Source organism: Lemur catta, chromosome 10, assembly GCF_020740605.2.
Source record: "Lemur catta isolate mLemCat1 chromosome 10, mLemCat1.pri, whole genome shotgun sequence".
Taxonomy (NCBI): domain Eukaryota; kingdom Metazoa; phylum Chordata; class Mammalia; order Primates; family Lemuridae; genus Lemur; species Lemur catta.
In genome coordinates this window covers 15,462,008-15,480,556 of record NC_059137.1, presented here as the reverse complement: position 1 = coordinate 15,480,556, position 18,549 = coordinate 15,462,008, and the positions used below count along the sequence as shown (strand labels likewise).

The following is an 18,549-nucleotide window of genomic DNA, read 5'->3' as shown; positions in this document are numbered from 1 at the left end:
CCAAGCTTCCTTACCTTGATCAAACTCAGATCCTTGCCGTTCCAGCTGTTTCCGTAGCTTCTCATTTGTTTTAATAGATTCTTCTAAACGTTTTCTCAAAGTTCGAATTTCCTGTATATGTTCCATTAGTAAGTCTACAGGAGGGAAGGGCATTTTTAATTCAAAGTCTGAAGCCCCCAACAAACTGAATAATTTATAGATTATCAGGGATCTTGAAATTCTGAACAGTATTGGGTGTCTTAAGATAGTTAGCAACTGGCGACTCTTTCCTGGCATGGGGAGGCTGAGTTTCCCACAGCCCACAGACACAGTTCTATAATGATTTTCTGCAGCCCCCCATGAGGAAGATATTTTATATCACATGGAAAAATTATATTCCATGCAATTTTAATGCTAACGCTAACATAGCCTTTTATTCTTCTAAATATCAAATATTAATTTAAAATCTTCCTTATGGTGAAACTAACAGATCACTTTCAAGTCTGCTTGAATTGCCTGAGAGTTGATTAAACTACCTTCATAATGAATCCAGTTATGTTCAAGACCAATTTTTTGAAAGAAATATGTTCTCTATTTATCACTTACTAATTTAAGACTTGAAAAAAATAAAGCAAAACAATGCTAGTGAGAATGGTAATAAGATAATCTCAAGAGTACAACCTGTTAGTGTGAGTACAAATGCATATGACCTTTGCGGGATACTTCTATCACTGGACTGAGAAAAGCTCTTTTCCAATATCTTTTACCAAATAATTCTACTTCTAGGATTCTATTTAAAGAGATCACCACAGATGCCAACAAGCATTTGCCAGAATGCAGGAAAATGTTCATCTTAGTATTGTATGTAACAGCAAAAACTGAAGTAGCTCAAATTGTTAAATGAACTGCAGCACATCCATTATAATGCAGTATTACACAGCTGTTAAAAAATGTTATGAAGGCGGGGCACGGTGGCTCACGCCTATAATCCTAGTATTCTGGGAGGCTAAGGTAGGAGGATCGCTTGAGCTCAAGAGTTCGAGACCAATCTGAGCAAGAGTGAGACCCCATCTCTACTAAAAACAGAAAAATTAGCTGGGCACTGAGGCACATGCGTATAGTCCCAGCTACTTCGGAGGCTCAGGCAGGAGGATCACTTGAGCCTAGGAGTTTGAGGTTGCTGTGAGCTACAATGACGCCACCGCATTCTACCCGGGGCAAACAGAGTGAGACTCTGTCTCCAAAAAAATAAAGGTTATGAAAACTATATAATATCATAGAAAAATTATCATGTTATTATGTTAAGTTTTAAAATAGACACAAAGTTAAATATTCAATATAATCACAACTTGTAAAAAAAAACAAACTGAGTTTCTCCTATATTCTCCCTCAACACAGAAGACTTCTCTGACCAAATGTCAGGGGAGGGGGGTTGTTTTTCCCATATACATCAAGCAAGCAATCGTTGTGCAGTGGATACCAGCTAGGTACTCTCATTCAGTTCAATTTTGGTATTATCTACCTGGAGATAGTGTCAGATCCACAGGTTGAGGTCTCAGCCCCGTAAGACTGCCCCCAACTATAGATGCCAATGGCAAGCCTCAGCTTGTTTTACCTGTGCTTCTGACTGACTCTAAACTGGGGTTCCCAGGACACTCTCCTTGAGTTTAATTGATTTGCTAGAGTAACTCACAGAACTCAGGAAAACACTTGCTTATGTTTATGGGTTTATCATAAAGGATACTATGAAGGACACTGACAGACACCAGATGAAGAGATGGATACAGCAACGTATGTGGGAAGGGGCGTGGAGTGTCAATGCCCTCTCTGGGGGTGCCACCCTCTAGGAATCTCTCAGTCTTAAGCTATCCAGAAATTCTCCGAACCCAGTCCTTTTGATTTTTAATGGAAGCCCCATCATACAAGCACAACTGATTACATTATTGACCACTGGTGATCAGCTTAATCTTCAGCACCTATCCTCTCCCTAGAGATGGCGGCGGGGTGGGGGGGTGGGGGAAGGACACTGCGGAGGTCCTGATAGTTCCAAACCTATAATCACATGGTCGGCTCCCCTGACAATCAGCCCCCATCCAGAGACTACCCAGAAGCCCCCAGCCAACAGTCAACTCAATAGCATACAAAAGGAAGCATATCATTTCAGAGATTCCAAAGATTTTAGGAGTGGTATGCCAGGAAGACCAAGTCCATATTTCACAATATCACGTAACTCTATTTAAAAATTTGTACAGACAGGAAAGACACAAATATACAAAATAAGGAAATACACCTAAATATTAATAGCAGTTGCCTTTGAATGGCAGGTTTTAGATTTTTCAAAAATTCTCTATTACATTGTAATATAATATTTAATAATATATACAATATTAAATTTTCCAAATTTTCTAAAATGAATGTATTTTTTCAGCCTTTGCCACATCTCACTTTAACAAAGAAAGCAGGAAGCACAATTCCAATCTAGAGGTAGGTTTCTAGTGTCAGTGTTTAAAGCATAATCACATTAAGTATCCAAAGGCAAAACTAATGTCTTTAATTCATCAATTAGGGTATGCTCAGTATGTCTTAGGAATGTTTGTTTTAAAACATTATACTAATGTTATGACCCAGTTTTAATTCCTCCAAAATGACTTTCATTTAAAAGTAGCACAATGTTACAGATCTTTTCCTAATTAAATAGTAATTTTGCCATGAATTTGAATGTTTATGAGATGACTTAATTCCCAGACCTTCAGCTATCTCCTATTAATGCCAGAAGTGTGGCAAGTAATTTGGTGGCATGTCTGCGCTCTCGCTGCAGCACAGCACTGAAGGACTCCGTCCGCAATAAGCTCTTGGCACATCACGGCACTGTACCTCCCCGTTCCCGCCTTGCTACCCTGCAAATCTTCTTCCAGCGGCTAGTAAGGTCAGAGTCAGTCACGAACTTATCTGTTTTGACTGCAACCTTCCTTGCTGGTCTTTCCAAGTCACACACTGCTGGTCTGCGGTACTAAATGCTCAGTAGCCATCGATATAAGCCAGTTTCCACTGAGTCTTTGGCCAGGAGCTGGAACCATCACTTGGGCTTAAGGAAACATTCGCAGTTGAATTGGACACCACTTATTAATTATGCAGCCATACCAAGGAGAAGGAAACACTATACTGGCCTTTATAAAATGGGAGAAAAATATCTGTCTCTTACAATAATACCCTCCTGACAAATGCTAACTCTTTAAAACCATAAATCCTATAAAAAGCAGCCCCCCCAAAAGTGTATATCTTTTGCCTAGTAGTTCTAATTTATAGAATCTATGTTAAGAAAATGCCCCCAAATAGGCAAAAGGCTTCATGTTCAAAGACATTCCCTGCAGCAGTGTGCACAGCTGTGAAATCTGAAATGACTCAAATGTTCAGCAACAGGGGAACACAAGGAAAACGGTAGTTCCCCCATCGATGAACTACTCTAAATCCACTAAAAATGGTGTTATGTAACAACATGTCAGAAAGTTTATGATATAATGTTAACTGAGAAAAGGAAAAATACTAAATTATCTCTCTACACAGATTATAAATATGACAAAAGAAAAACCACAAGCAGAGAACAAAGGCTGAAGAGAAACAAACGAAAAAAGACAGCAATGGGCGTATTAGGGCGGCTCCGGACAGTGCAGGTGCATTCAGGTAATCCTCTAAGAGGGCATGATAAGCCCAAGGTCATGGGTCCCCAGAGGAATAATGCGAGCAATGCCTAAAGGCTTCTACATTATAAATAAAACAAGGTTGGGGTGGCAGACAGGGTGAAGGGTAGAATCAGAGGGGAAGGCAAGAGGAACAGAGGATGAAGAACAGGGATCTCAAACGTTCCTGTTTAAATCATTTGGGCTGCTGCATCGTAACTGCTACCATCCTGCTGGTTCATCAAACTCCCAATCACCTCTACACACAAAGGCCTTGTGGGAGTGGGAGTGGGAGTGGTCTCTGGGGGTCTTAGAAAGGGACTGAGTTTCAGACTGGACTGATATAATCAATGCAGGAGCTGGTGCTAGGGACAGGGAAACAATTTGAGGTCTGACCTAAATTAGGGGAAGGCAGAATGTAGAACCACAAATGACCAAGAAAAATCAAGTATGTGCTCAGAAACCCACAGAAATTGCAGAGGGATACAGCGAAAAACCCAAAGAAACCAGGTCTAGGTGACTGGCTGCTGGAGAACCCCAGCTGGTAGCTGAGTTGTGCCTAGAATGTACATCTCATGCTCTAGGTATGTTTTCAAACACTGCTCTTCTGGGCCATGAGTGTCCTAGGGGAGCCTCAGAGGCCACCATGGGGACAAAGGCTCCACTCATATCTCTTGTACATTTTGCATGGGCCTCTGTGTAAATTTTCATCTAAAAAGGGGAGTTTTGTTGCTAAAAAAAGATTTCAAATTTTTTTAAAACAATGATCTATGGGATCAAGTACCAATAAAGAGCTTTTAACAAGGAGGTACCAGTGTCTTTTTATAAATAAAGTTTTATTGGAACATGGCCATGCCCATTCATTTACATTGTCTATGGCTGCTTTTGTGCTGTAACAGCAGAGTTGAGTAATTGCAGCAAAGACCATACATCCTGCAAAGCCTGAAATACTTACTGTCTGTCCCCTTTATAGGAAAAGTTTACTGATCCCTGGTCTATATGGTCTGGTCTACACAATCCCTTGAACCTTTGAAATATACTGAATTACAAACACTAAGCCCTATGTTACCCCAAAAGGAGGAATCAAGACTGTATAAAGTATAGAAAAAGTGAAGGGGAGATCAGGAGCAGGTTTCTTGAGAGGCTGATTCTGCCAACTCAGTCCATGGTCAGAGGCAGAACAAAGGTGTTATGGACTGAATGTTTGAGTCTCCAAAATTCATATGTTGAAGCCCTAAAGCCCCAGTGTGATAGTATTAGGAGGTGGAGTCTCTGGGAGGTGATTAGGTCATGAGGGTAGAACCCCTTATAAAACAGACCCCAGAGAGCTCTCCCATCTTCCTTCCTCCATGTGAGGAGACAATGAGAAAACAGCAGTCTGCGGCTGAGAGGAGGGCCCTCACCAGAGCCAACCTTGCTGGCTGGTACCCTGATCTTGAACTTCCCAGCCTCCAGAACTGTAAGAAATAAATTCCTACTATTTATAAGCCACCCATTTCTAAGGCATTCTGTTATAGCAGCCCAAATGGACTAAGACAAAAGGCCTGACACAATGGGCCAAGGGTCACATCAAACGGAAACAAAGCAGACTTATACAATCACAAACTTTGTACTTATACAAAAATATCAGAACAGGAGGTTAGGTACTCTTAGGCCTCTATACAACTCAAAGCAGAAGAGTCTTTGAAGTGGCCCTGCCTCAGGATTGAGTTTGAAAGAAACAATAGGAAATTCAAACCTAACTTGGACGGACACACAACCCCAGTGACACACAGCCTGCAGGAAATGGCAAGTCATATTATTCAGTGGTCGTTTTTAAAATAAAAATAACTCCTCCCCAATGCCAACACTTTCAACAATCATAGCTTTCTCCAGTGACAAATAATACTCTGAATGACCAGTTTTGGCCCTAATGAGATCTCTTTTCATCAGAGAAACATTCAATTGTCACCACACTCTGCTTCCTAAGGCAAGAGGGCAAACTGTTGCTTAAATTGGGCCATGTATAAAATGCTTAGTAAAGCTTAACGCTCAGCTTACCTTGAGAAAACCTGTTCGCCACAACTGAAGTCTTCTCGGTCTCGCTATCTTGCTTCTGCTCTCGTGAGAAGGACTTTTCGGATGTTTCATAATCAGACAATGCATGAGAGGCTGAAGGCTCAGGAGATTCGGGTAGAATATGTTGGTAGGTTGAGTTGTCTTCCTCAATCCTTAACCATTGGGATTGAAAGATAAATCATTTCCCATGCTAAAATCCCAAGCCAGGACCATGATTTAAGAACACTGAAGATTACTTTGCCTTTTGTAACTTCCCCACACTTAGAACTTCAGTTGGCCCTTGTGTTTCTCTACAACATTAAGCAATGACATTCTAAAAACAAAAAGGGCTCAGTGGGCTTGAGTTGGGAGCCAATGAAGAGGAGTGGGGGATTGTGCCTGTCTCACAGTCTGGCTTACAGGGGTGGGGCCCTGAGAGAGGAGCTGCATCAATGGTAGCTGTTTACCAGGTGCCCACTCTGTACCAGGCACTTGAGATCTTACTTGGCCTCACAGAACCCCATGAGGTAGGGATCACTATCATCATTTAGAGCTGGAGAGACTGAAGCTCATCATAAACTAGTCCCTGTCTCACAGCTCGTAAGTGGCATGGTTCACATCTGAACCAGGCCTATCTGGCTCCAAGGCCCCAGGAGAACACAGAGCCCAGCCCAAAACCATGAGGTGGCCTTACGGATTTAAAAATCTTAAAACCCTCATTGTCCCCAAACAAGTCCCAATATCATCATTGCAGTAATCATCTGGTTATTAACCTGCATTTCCCAAGGAGCACCTAAGCCCTGGGAAAAAACAAACTGAATGCTACGAAAACTCATGCGAATCTCCATTATAGATAAGCTCCTTAATTTAAGCTTTTTTCTTCCACTTTTTCCTATTACATCTTGTCAGTGGCCACAGTCTCATTATTCACATTATTCAGGATCTCAGACAAGAGCAAAGGACTCCAAAGCTGCAATGCATTCATTAACAGGTAAACACCAGATGCAACTTCGCCCAGACAGCGTGATGGATGCACAGGCTTGCTGCTGGCTTGCAAAAGCGCACAATGGGCCAAGGGCACCCATTTAATTAGCTTAGGAGTGACCCATGTGAGTGCTAAGCCTATAGCTGAAAAAGGCAGAACTGAAGGAAAAGAAACAAATCTGTCAGAAATGGAAAGGGTGACACACTGGTTGAGGAGAGCTAAAAGGTTTCCTGCCTCCCTCCAACCCATTCTCTAAGCAACCACAGAAGTCTTCCAAAATGGCAAATCTAATCATGTCTAGTCCTAGCTTCCTCTCTTTCAAAGACTCCCCTCTTCCTGGACTTTTAACGCAGCATCTGAGGACCAACCCAGCAGGGCCTGGCCTGCCTCTCCAGCCTCAACCCTCTACGCACCAGCCACGCTGCTCAAAGGGGCCATGTCTCCGTCTCAGGCAAGGACACCCTCCCAAGAACCCCCGCCCCCTTCAACTCCCACCCTTTAAATCTCAGCTAAGAGTGTCCCCACTCTGGGAAGGCTTCCTTGCCCTCTCCATAGCCAGCCAGGGAGATGTGATCTGTTATTATAAGGATGGAAGCGGAGAGCTGAATTGGGGGATCTTTGACAATATTGCAATAAGAGAGGAATTTAAGTTTCTTTTACATTTATAGAAGCCCTGATTAAAATGTCCTCCAGTGAGCTGTGATACCCCTGCGTGCCCACTCTAATGATGCTGATGGCCTTTGCAATGCCAATAAAATCTCAACTTCTGTACCCCAGACTGGTCTCTGTTTCTTTGTTTTATCCCCAGAAGCCCAAATGGCCACATCTCCAAAGAGGAGGAAAGTACCCAGCAGCATTAAAAGCATTCAGAACCCACAAGCAGTAAACAGAGGAGGACAAGGCCCTGGCATCTTCAGTTGGCCATAAAGGCAACCTAAGAACATATACAGTTCATTTATTCCATGAACATTTTCTGAGCTCCAACTACATGCCTGATACGTGGAGCTGGAACAGACAGAGAGATATTCAAGATGTAGTCTTTGCCCCTCAAAACAACATGGGATGATAGTAAAAGCACAGGCAGTAGAGTATGATAGATTCAAGTTCAAATCCCAGCTCTGCCTCTAATGGCAAGTATGCAATTCTGACCCACAGTCTCTTCATCCTAAAATAGTTACTTCTAACCTTGTCGGGTAAGAAGTAATAACTGTGAAATGCCTACGGCAGCTGCTGGGACATACCAATACCCAGTTAACGCTAGCTAGCTCCTTTCCTCTTTTGAGGAATACTAGGAATAGAAAGATAAATGCAGAGAGCATTACAACACCAAGGGATATTAATAAGTGCTGTAATGTAATTATGTGCCACGTGCTACAGCAAGAATAACTGATCCTGGGATGTGGTGGAGCGTATTAGGGAGAATCACGTTCATTTCCATTTGAACTGACTCTGAAGAAGACTTTCAAACTGCAAGAGGGAAAAGGTAGAGTATGTAGCTTGTGTACAGCCATGGTCTGGAGAATAATAGTCAAGAGGAACATGATGGGAAGGGAAAGTGAGTCAGACTGAGAAAGACCGCAAATGCCAGGTTAAGGAGTCTAGAATTTATCCTGCAGGTTATCTGGGAGCCAACAGAAGGAATATAGCATCTGGTTCAAATCACCTGAGGGAAATGAAACGAGTGACTGAAGGCTACAGGACACACAGCGTGAACGCTTGGGTTTTTATGGCCACCATCAGTTCCAAAATGTTTATGCCATATTTACAAGAAGCAGGAAACTAACAGAACGGGAGGGAGCCAAAATATTTAAAAAGCAGACAGGCAAACCAAACCTAGAAAGTCCCAGAAAGTCTTCTTAACAAATGCCACATACTCACCTCTCTATCAGTTCATTCTGGGTGCTCATTTCTACTCCACCTGATTTTCCTGGAAGCACAAATAATAACAAGAGAGAAGGAAAAAAAATTTTTAAGTGTTCCCTAATGATTTCTTGTTCATATATTGGCAGAGGCACTATTCCATTTACTTAAACACTCTTTATAGCCACCCAGACATTTAAAGTAGGAGTACCAAAAATACAATCCAGACTACAGACTCCTCCTTTATTGCTGCACGGACACTAGTTCTAGGTGACAAGCACTGAATCTAAAAAGCAATTACAAAGGCATTGCTGGTGCAGGTTCTTTTTCCTTCTCCAAAACTATGACACTAACAGAATATATGCTCATTATAGGAAACAACAACAGAATAAAAAAAGATCACTATCCTCCCGGTACCCCCTGCAGACACGTTGCTGGATTTCCTTCCATTGTTTTTTCCATGCATTTTGGCACAGATGATGCTGTACTGTGACTTAATTTTTTCACTTAGTATTTCATTATAAGCATTTCTCTTATGAAACTTGCTTTAGAAAGATCATTTTTAATACCTACACTAATATTGGATTGTAAGCATGCATGTACCACAGTTTTTGGCAGTTCCCTATTTGACACTTAGGTCATTTCCAAATTTTTACTTCTATAAATACATGAAATAAACATCTCTGTGCACACCACTTTATCTGCATTTAAATTACTTCCTTAGGAAGGCTCTCAGAAGCAGGATTACTAGGGAAAGGAGTACATGAGGACAGTTGAAAAAGCCACTGTCTACAGCAGGGGAAATGACTAAAAGAAATGACAAAAGAAAACAAAATAAAGCTCAGAATGTAGTTGGGCAAAAGATGCTCTGCTCTCTTCCTGCATGTCATCATTTGCTGTTTGAAAGGAAGCACATGAGCCCAGATTTCAAAGAGACTAACAACTTTATTTTAAAAATACTTCAGAACCCTGGAAATTGCAGACTGGGATATGCTCTTTGAAGAAACTAACGCATGGCTAAAGAAAAAAACAAACTCTTCTGTAGCTGTGCTTGAAAAATGAGACTATAATTAAACTGCACCCACACATACAATTTTCAAAACTACTCTTAAAATGAAAAGTTCTCAAACACCACAGTGTAGAGGAAAAGATCACTGGAGCCTTGCACATTTGCTTCATGTCTAGCAGTTTCCGCCTACAAACTCGCAAGGCCGGCTGCCATGGCCGTCCAGACGCTTTCTCGCCCCACCAGGCTGGCCACCTGGGCATCGACAGTCAGTGCTACGTGCCAAGTGATGGAAAGTCATCTACCACTGCAGGGCACTGTCACCACCAGGAATGAGTCAAAGGGGCCTGACTGACCAGGCACCAGGCCCTGAGTGTGGGTCTTTCATATCCACTGTCTCCTTTAGGCCCCACAACAATCCTACAAACACAGTGTTAGTATCTCCATTTTACAGCAAAGAAGTAGAAACTGGAGAGGTTTTATGTTTCGACTCTTTTCACTTTGCCCAGTTCACTCTCTCTTACTTTACTGCATTTTACAGTTAAGTAAGAGAGATGGCGATATCCTGACAGCTAAATCACAAATCTAAGCCTTGATCCTCTTGGTTACATCCTGGCCCAAAATGGTGTGATATTCTGGTTTCTTGAAAGGGAGGTAGAGGTTGACAGGCCTCTGTCACAGTGGCCTCTCTCAAGGTCTCCATCTTTCTGTCCTCTATGTTCCTCTTTAAGGGGGGGACAACCCACATTTGATGGGATCAGACTTCAAGACCACGAGTGGAAGCTGTGGCTTCAAGACCATCCCTAATAGGCGGGGACAACTGTACATTAAAAGAGCAGCTCAGTCGCACTTTTCATCTCACGCCTGCACTAGGGCTGCTTACCAACAGTCAGCTGTCATAAGATTTGGACCCTACAGACCCTGAGGACGGGCCATCTGCTCCAGCCCAGCCTTCCAAAGAGCTGAGGACTATACATGTACTAGCCAGGTAAACAGTAACGTGACATTCTGCTTCACAATCACATTGTTCTTTAGGAGTATATCTCCCTCAGAAATGTCACAGGGTGGGTACCCTTGGTTTAGGGCAGGCTTTAAGCATTCTAGGTCTCCCAACCATGAACTCATCAAAAACCTCTCCTCCATTCCTAACAAAGCCCATGACCACAGAAGGAAGTGCCCTGATGCCACCAGCAGCATGGGTTTCCCCCTATTCAGATAACAGACCCTTTGGGGAGCTTGCAGTAATTCAACAACAATCACATTCTACCCGTTCCCCCATCACAACAGAGTTCTTTAAAACCAAATGACAAATGGTTATTGCAGGATTCACAGGGAGATCATAACAACTGATGCATTGAATTTCTTGGTGGAAACTGCTTCTGCACAGGTGACAGGGTACCATCTGTCAGGCCATTTCAAAAGCTTAGGATGCATGTCATGAAAATGCTGATCCTATCTCTCAGGCAAATCTTGTTGCTACACCTAAGAGCTGCATAATGTGAGACAATGGGGGGACTTCATCTTTTCAAATTTACAAAAAAAAATCTACTTATCCTACTTAGAACTAAACAAGCAAAAGAGGACTATTATGCAGGACAGACTTCCATTAAGAAGGCTCTTTTGAAATAGTAGTCCCGAGCTCAAACTCTATCAATCCTACAGTTAAGTTCAAATACCATAGCCCGGAATCTCCTACAGGACCCAAATGTTTCTTCCTTTCTGTAATTGCTAGTAATTGGTAATATATATTTACAATGCTCCTCCCAGGTGCCTGTGCCAGACACTGAGGATACAGAGATGAATGAGGACCCATCCTGCCCTCAGAGTTCACGACTGAGTGGGAACAGTGGACCCAAAGACAATTAGCTGCAGTGCTGTGATAGGGGCAGCACGGATACTGCTGGGGGTGAGGGGCACACAGAGGAGACAAATGAAATCCAGCCTGGACTATTGGGAAAAATTTAGAAGAGGTGGCAATGCAGTTATATCTTTGAGGAAGAAAACTTTTATAAAGGTAGGAAGAAGCTAAGGGGCTCTAGGAAGGGCAATTTCAGGGATACTTAGGAGGAAACCTTCCATTTTACCTGAAAGCTGGATCACTAGCTGACCTTAACTTGCACACCCCATTACCACTGTTATCACCTGCTGAGCTCCCACTATTTGCCAAGCAGGACACCCTCGAAATAATCTCATTTAATCCTTACAAACAGCTCTGCAAGATAGGTGCTACTATCCCCATAGAAGAAATCTGACCCATAAAGATGGGATTTGAACTCAATTCTGTCTGACTCCAAAGGTCCTGTTCTTCCCAACCCAACACCCTTGGGATGGCCTCCATCACAAGGTCAGAAGTGAATGTCAGCTGTCAGCTACAAACAGCCTAGAAGTAAAAAAAAAAAGAAATAGATTTTGCTTCTATTTGGGGTGAACAAAGAAACCATTCTGGAGGATAGGCAGAATTTCTCTAAGTGAAGAAGGAGTAAAAGCCTTACAGAAAAGAAGGTGGTTTGAACACAGTCACGAAAGTGAAGAAACACAAGGCCTGGCCCACAGAAACATTTGACCAGTGCACCCAATCTGACAGCAGTGTGAGAAGCACAATACATCGTGGTTAGAAGGATGGGCCGTGGAAGTCAATTGCCTGGGCTTGAATTCAGGCTTGGCTGCCACTTCTTGTGCGACCATGAGCAAGTGCGTTAACCTCTCTGTTCCTCACGTATTAAATGAAGGTAATAAATAGTACCTCCTTATAGGCTGAGAACAACACCTGGCATATAGCAAACACTCAATAAAGACCACACTTCCCCATGTCCTCATTGTTTATCCTTCATCACCATCATCACCATCATCATCGTTAGAGGGTAGTGGGCTAGAAAAGGCAGACTATAGAAGGCACTGAAAAGAAATGAATGTTTTAGGTTCATCTTTATCAGCAAAGGACCGCCAAGGCAAGGGGTCCCAGCAGCTGTCTTCTGTTCATGTGGTTAAACCCTGACACACATAGTAAGCTCCATGAAGAAAGGAACTATCTTCTTAGTACCTTTCCCAGTGCCGAACACAGCTTACTCAAAAATACCTGAAGACAAAATATTGCCTTCCTTATTTATGCAACTGGTCTTGGGAAGCACCATGAACAAGGATATATTGGAAAACCTGGCCGAAACACCAGTTCCTGATCTACTATGTCCAGCCCTCTTTGCAAATCCAAAAGCTACAGACTCTTACTCTAGAAAAATGTACATAACCTACAAAAGCTTGCTGAGTTCCAGAGCCCTAGCAGAATCCCTAGTTTAATGAATTTAATAAGAGGCCCCTTACAAGCATTAAGAAACCACACTAGCATCCTGCTTCTTGGATCCTGCCAATCAAATATTATTAAAGCAATAACAAGGATATGTATAAAGATTCCAATACAGTGTTCTTTATAATAGCCCCAAACTGGAAACAACCTAAATGCCCATCTAATGGGGAATGATTAAATAAATTATGGTACATTTATACAAAAGAATGTTCTAGAACCACTAAAACTTTCAATGTATACAAATATTTATTATCCATAACTGAACAAAAGGAGAGGTTGCAAACAACCCCATTTCCATAAAAAATATACATAGGTATAACATAGGTTTAGGCGTATAAACTCCAAGGTGTTTTGCTGTGCAAATGCTGCAATTTTAAGAATATTTGCTTATCTGTTATCCCACATTAAACATGCATTGCTTTGTATTAATAACAAAAAGGCTATATTTAAATTTTTAAGAACTCATGCTATGCAACTGCCGCAAATATAAAAATCCTTTATAATAAGCTCACTTCATAATTCAGGAGCCAGACCCCTTACATGGCATCCAAGAAAGACCCACCTCTGTGTTCTATTTTATGCTCTAAGAAAAGGAGCTATAGTAAGGTTCCTGGGACTTTTATTCCTTTTATAGAAGAAAATAAAGTTCTATGTTTGTGTTGTCTATTAAGCCTGAAATGCTTCTGTCTCCAGAACCCACAGGAAAACAAGTGGGATCTCGTTGGGCTTGCCAAGGTAAATAACTGAAAAACAAATCAAGGGGAGCGGCTGGGTGAGGAAGGGAGGGCAGCTGGGGCCAGAGGCGTTCTCTCTCAGCCTCCCACTTCCTAGGGCCTCGGGTGAGGACTTACAGGAAGAAGAAGCAGACAGAAAATGCCTTGGGCCTGGAGGATTCAGCTTTATCATGGGTACCCAGGTATTTCTCCACTAATAAAATTAAAATTAGCTTATTTGGAAAACCTTAGCCAGAAGAAGATAGATTTTTATAAAGCTGGAAAGAGTCTAGTGCTCCTATACCCTGGTCCTCACAAGTCCTGGGAAACTGGTACTAGGAACATTAGTCTACAACAGATCTAAGCTGTTGGGCCTTTTGGAAAAGTCGGGAAAAAATGTTCACTGGGCCCAGATGGGCAAACTATCTCATGTGCTATCCTTGAATTAACTGAATTATGTGGGCCCTCATAAACCACCTGTTTTGTATATACGAAGACAGAGGAACAAGAGGCAAATCCTGGTTCCACCCAGGCAGTTAATGACTTTAAACAACACACCTTTGTTAAGGCTATGTTCCTCCCCTGTAATGTAGGTTGTTCTGAAGATTAAGCCCCAACTCACAATAAATACAAATACTAGTAAATACTCAGTACATAAAAGCCATACACCAAGCACTGAGCCAAGGAAGGCTTCACATCCATTATTTAATTTAACCCTTAATGATGACTCTGTAAATTAGGTATTAGAATGCTAAATTTACAGGTGAAGAAACTGAGGCGAGGAATTAAATAAGTTTCCCAAAGTACACAGTTACAAGTGGGGAGCCAGAACTCTAACCTGGCCAGCCTAAAACCAGTGATTGCATTTTTCACCACTAATAAGGCCCACTTATTTAGATACGTAAGGTAATAGTTCCGTGTCCCATCTGTAAAACTGCGTTAATAACTTGTGCTTCCAAGGTTATTGCAAAGTTTAAATCAAATAACATATATGATACCAAGTAGAATACAAGTAGATCAAGTAGTGGAAAGAGGTTTTTGTCCAGAGACCCGATTTGAAATTTCACCTCTGCCATTCATTCCATAAATAATCACAGTGCTTACTTTCTCTGGGTCACACTCTCTACAACTGTTAAACTAGGATTCATTCACTCATTTATTCATTCTCTGAAAACGATGTGTTGAGTATCTACTATCTGCCAGACGTTGTCTATCTCCTAGCACGATAGCAACACCACCACAGACAATGTCCCTACACCCTTGTAGGGATTCCTTTCTAACAGGGAAGGCAGAATGACAAATGAGTTCATGTTACACATGCAAGATGGCGATGAGGAGGGCAGAGGCAAACAAATCGGGGTACAGGAGGAGGGATGCCAGGGGTGGAGCAGGGCTGCCTTGCTATTTTATACAGACATCAATGAAGGCCCCACTGATAAGACAACATTTGGGAAAAGGCCTAAGGAAGCAGGGACACCAGAGAGAAGAGAGGCCCTGAAGAAGCAGCCCGCCTGGGCGTGATAGAAAAACTGCAGGCCCTTATCTGGACTTTTACACTGAAGAAAAGGAAAGGCTTTGATTTGGGGGCAGAGAAGGGACATGATCTGACTTACATTTTTAAAAGCTCACTCTGACTACTGTGTGGAAAATGCACTGCGTGGCACAAGGGCAGAAGCCCACGGGCCAAGTAGGAGAGGCCTGCAGCATCCAGGCAAACTGGGGCAGTGGCAGCAACAAGGTCAGAGGCCATGAGAACTGGTCAGAGATGAAGGCAGAGCCTCACAGGGATAGCCGGGGGGCTGAGGGAGAGAAGAACTGAACTCTGAGTGGGGTCCTCCAGAAGCCAAGTGAGCAAGGAATTCTCCAAGGAGGGAGGGACTGACCATGTCAAATACTGCTATAATCTCAGCAAGATGAAGACTGAGAATGGATCCTTAGATTTGGCAAAGGGGAAGCTGTTGGTGACTTCAGCAAACCCTCTCAGTGGAGAGGCTGCAGTGACTGGAAGCCAATCCCAATGGTCTAAGAAAGGGGGACTAGAAAGTGACATTACTGGATATAAAGGAGAGGGACAAAAATAATGACTTTGGGAGCCAGGCGCAGGGGCTCATGCCTGTAATCCTAACACTCTGGATGGCTAAGGTGGAAGGATCACTTGAGGCCAGTTCAAGACCAGCCTGAGCAAGAGCAAGACCCCCATCTCCACAAAAATATAAAAAAATAGAAAAAATTTAGCCCTCGAAATGGACCCAGGACTACTTGAATAAATGATTCAGGGGCAGGGACAGTACAAGTTGAACATGGAACATCTTTTTTTTGTGCCAGAACATAAGGACTTTGCTCCCCAAAAGATGGAGACACATGAAAGGAACTGCCACTTAACAAATCTGGGACAATATGAATGGCAGAATTGGGTAAACTGTTCATTGAATAAAATAAGAATCTATAAATCCACATTGATAATAAACAAATAACCAATACACAAATAAAAGGAGTTTAACAGAGAATACATCCTTCTAGTAAATGTCATCTAATAATAAATGAAGAAAGAATGATGGTATTAGAAAAAAAACCACCATGTTGCCACCATCATAGTAATTTTGACTCAGGCAAGAATCATCAATGGGTGGTAAAACTCATGGTAAAAGGCTGAAGAGGAACAGAATATTCACAGAGTTATGAAGTATCCTCCACTAATTCCTTATTCATTACAAAGGGAAATATAATTTACAGTGGAGAAACCTGATGGACATCACCTTAACCAAGAGATCAAAGTGAGTATTAACAAAAATGGGATAAACTGATATCATGTGCCTCCTTAAGGTAATGAGACCATGAGAATAAAAAATCACTTATGTATTATTCCTGCCAAAGTTTTGCACAACTAATCTAATCTAATCATGCATCTAATCATAAAGAAACAATAGGTAATCCCAAAGTGAGGGACTGACCAGAACTATTCAAGAATGTTAATGTCAAGAAGACAAAGGGTGAGGAACTACTCCAGGTTAAAGGAGACCAAAGAGACATGACAACTACATCTAACGTGGGGACTGGACCCTGGATAAGCATCAGGATACAGAATAAAACTGTCATAAGAGACAGTATTGAATCAATGGTAAAAATTCAAATACAGACTATATACTAGATAATAGTATATTAGACACCACCAATTATGATTTTAATAATTGTACTGTGGTTAAATAAGAGAACGTCTCTGGTCTGAGGAAAGGAACGCTATACTGTGAATCCACTCTTACAGGGCTCACAAGACAATAATGTGTGTGCATGCATGTGCATGCACAGAGAAAGAGAATGACAAAACAAATGTGGCAAAATTGCTAACAACTGATGAAGTTGGGTGAAGGGTGAATGGTAGTTCTTTGCTGTAATCTTTGAAAAAAATTATTGAAAAAAATTTTAATGCAATAACATTTATTAAAGCACCCAGCACATGGCAAAGTTTTAGCAAAGGTTTTCTTTCATTCTTCCTCTGGCCACCTCTAACCCTTGCATATATTTTGTAACTAATAAAAGTTTTGTTCAGTTAGTTGGGTTTTTTTGGTTGCCAATATTTAAAACTCATGAATTTTCACCAAAAATCCCGACTTCCATCTTCGCTGGAAAATTTGCAAGAGTGGGCAACCATGTGGCCAGTGCTCAGGGGCACCTTCCAACTGACTTCACTCATGTACCTCGCCAGCCAGGCACCTGAGGCATCCAACCTGGACTCCTGGTTTGGAACAGTACAGACCACAGGCCACTTGGAAGTGGTCACTGAAAGGAAGAAGCAACAAGTGTGATTCTGTCACCTCATCAAGGCAGAGGGGCAGGAGATAAGCAAGGCCAAGGAGTCAGTTCCTCCTGTGCTCCTCTAAGAAGTCCTGGGTCAACTACCGATGTCTTAGGACTCGCATACTTCACCCCACTTACCGTTAAGAAATAGCTTTTCCAATTTCTCCAGCAGTTCAGCACATTGATTTAGCTGCTCCTGGAAACCCTGGGCCACACAGTAATCCACGTCACTGGCCTGCAGCAACTCTGCGAACGCCTTAATCATGGTGTCCATGTGTTGACGGTAAATGACACAGATGCCATGGCTATCCTTAATCTGCTGCCGTTGAAGGGAGAGCTCTCTGGCTTGGGACTGAACTAATGAATCGTATCTGATAAAAGGTGGGGGGGAGAAAATGCATGGACCATTTCAGAATTGAATTTTTGTGACCTTAACACTAATTGGAAAAATGACAGAGCACAATTTTTAAAAGCCTGCAGCTGTACAAGTATATATACTTTTAGAAAAATTGAAACTGTACAAGGTCACTTCTTCAATTTCAAACAGCCAATAAATGCTGGAACAAAGATTCTTCTGCAACATTTTTAACCTTATAAAGCCCCCAATTAAAGTACAGATTGACAAGGACTCAGGCAAACAATTAGTTTCCATACACTCTTCAAAAATACTATTCTGAATTGTAGAAACAAGTGCTCCAAGGGTCAGGGAATCCATCAAAAATTCTCATGTACAAAAAACAGAGTGTAAAGCAAGGGAAAAAAGATAGGACTCTTTCCTTCCAACTGAAAGGTCAGGGAATAATCATGATCCTAACTACCACTTAGTGAAGGCCTATCAGTCAGTCACGGAATTTGGGATTTTATATAAGTTATCTGATCCTCCCAGTCTTCCAAAAAACGTATAAATGTCCCCTTTTACAGAAGAGGAAAAACAAAGTTAGTTAAGTGGCGAAAATTTAGTATTTAAACACAATTCTGACTTCAAAGCTCTATTATGCAATACTGCCTTCTTATTACCATGTGCCATCTTTTCCTATGTGAGCCCACAATATTAGTAGCCACTGAGAAAACCACAGATTAAGAGAAACACGGGTCACATAAACTGTGGCCACAGTGACCTGACTCCAAAGAATGGCTTAGCACAGATGCTGGTGCTTCACTTCAACTGTTTCCCCTTTCCTGAAATGACAGTACGT

At 41.9% G+C, this 18,549-nt stretch overlaps 1 protein-coding gene across 1 annotated transcript in view; it reads right to left on the bottom strand.

Moving 5' to 3' along the window:
• Nucleotides 1-18,549, bottom strand: part of CDK5RAP2 (CDK5 regulatory subunit associated protein 2) — a 175,424-nt gene that overhangs the window by 27,614 nt on the left and 129,261 nt on the right. The window contains exons 25-28 of the mRNA XM_045563942.1: nucleotides 17,492-17,724; nucleotides 8,557-8,605; nucleotides 5,697-5,866; nucleotides 15-134 (exon numbers count right to left, since the gene is read on the bottom strand). Coding sequence (XP_045419898.1) covers nucleotides 15-134; nucleotides 5,697-5,866; nucleotides 8,557-8,605; nucleotides 17,492-17,724 — 572 coding nt within the window. The remainder of the gene's footprint in view (nucleotides 1-14; nucleotides 135-5,696; nucleotides 5,867-8,556; nucleotides 8,606-17,491; nucleotides 17,725-18,549) is intronic.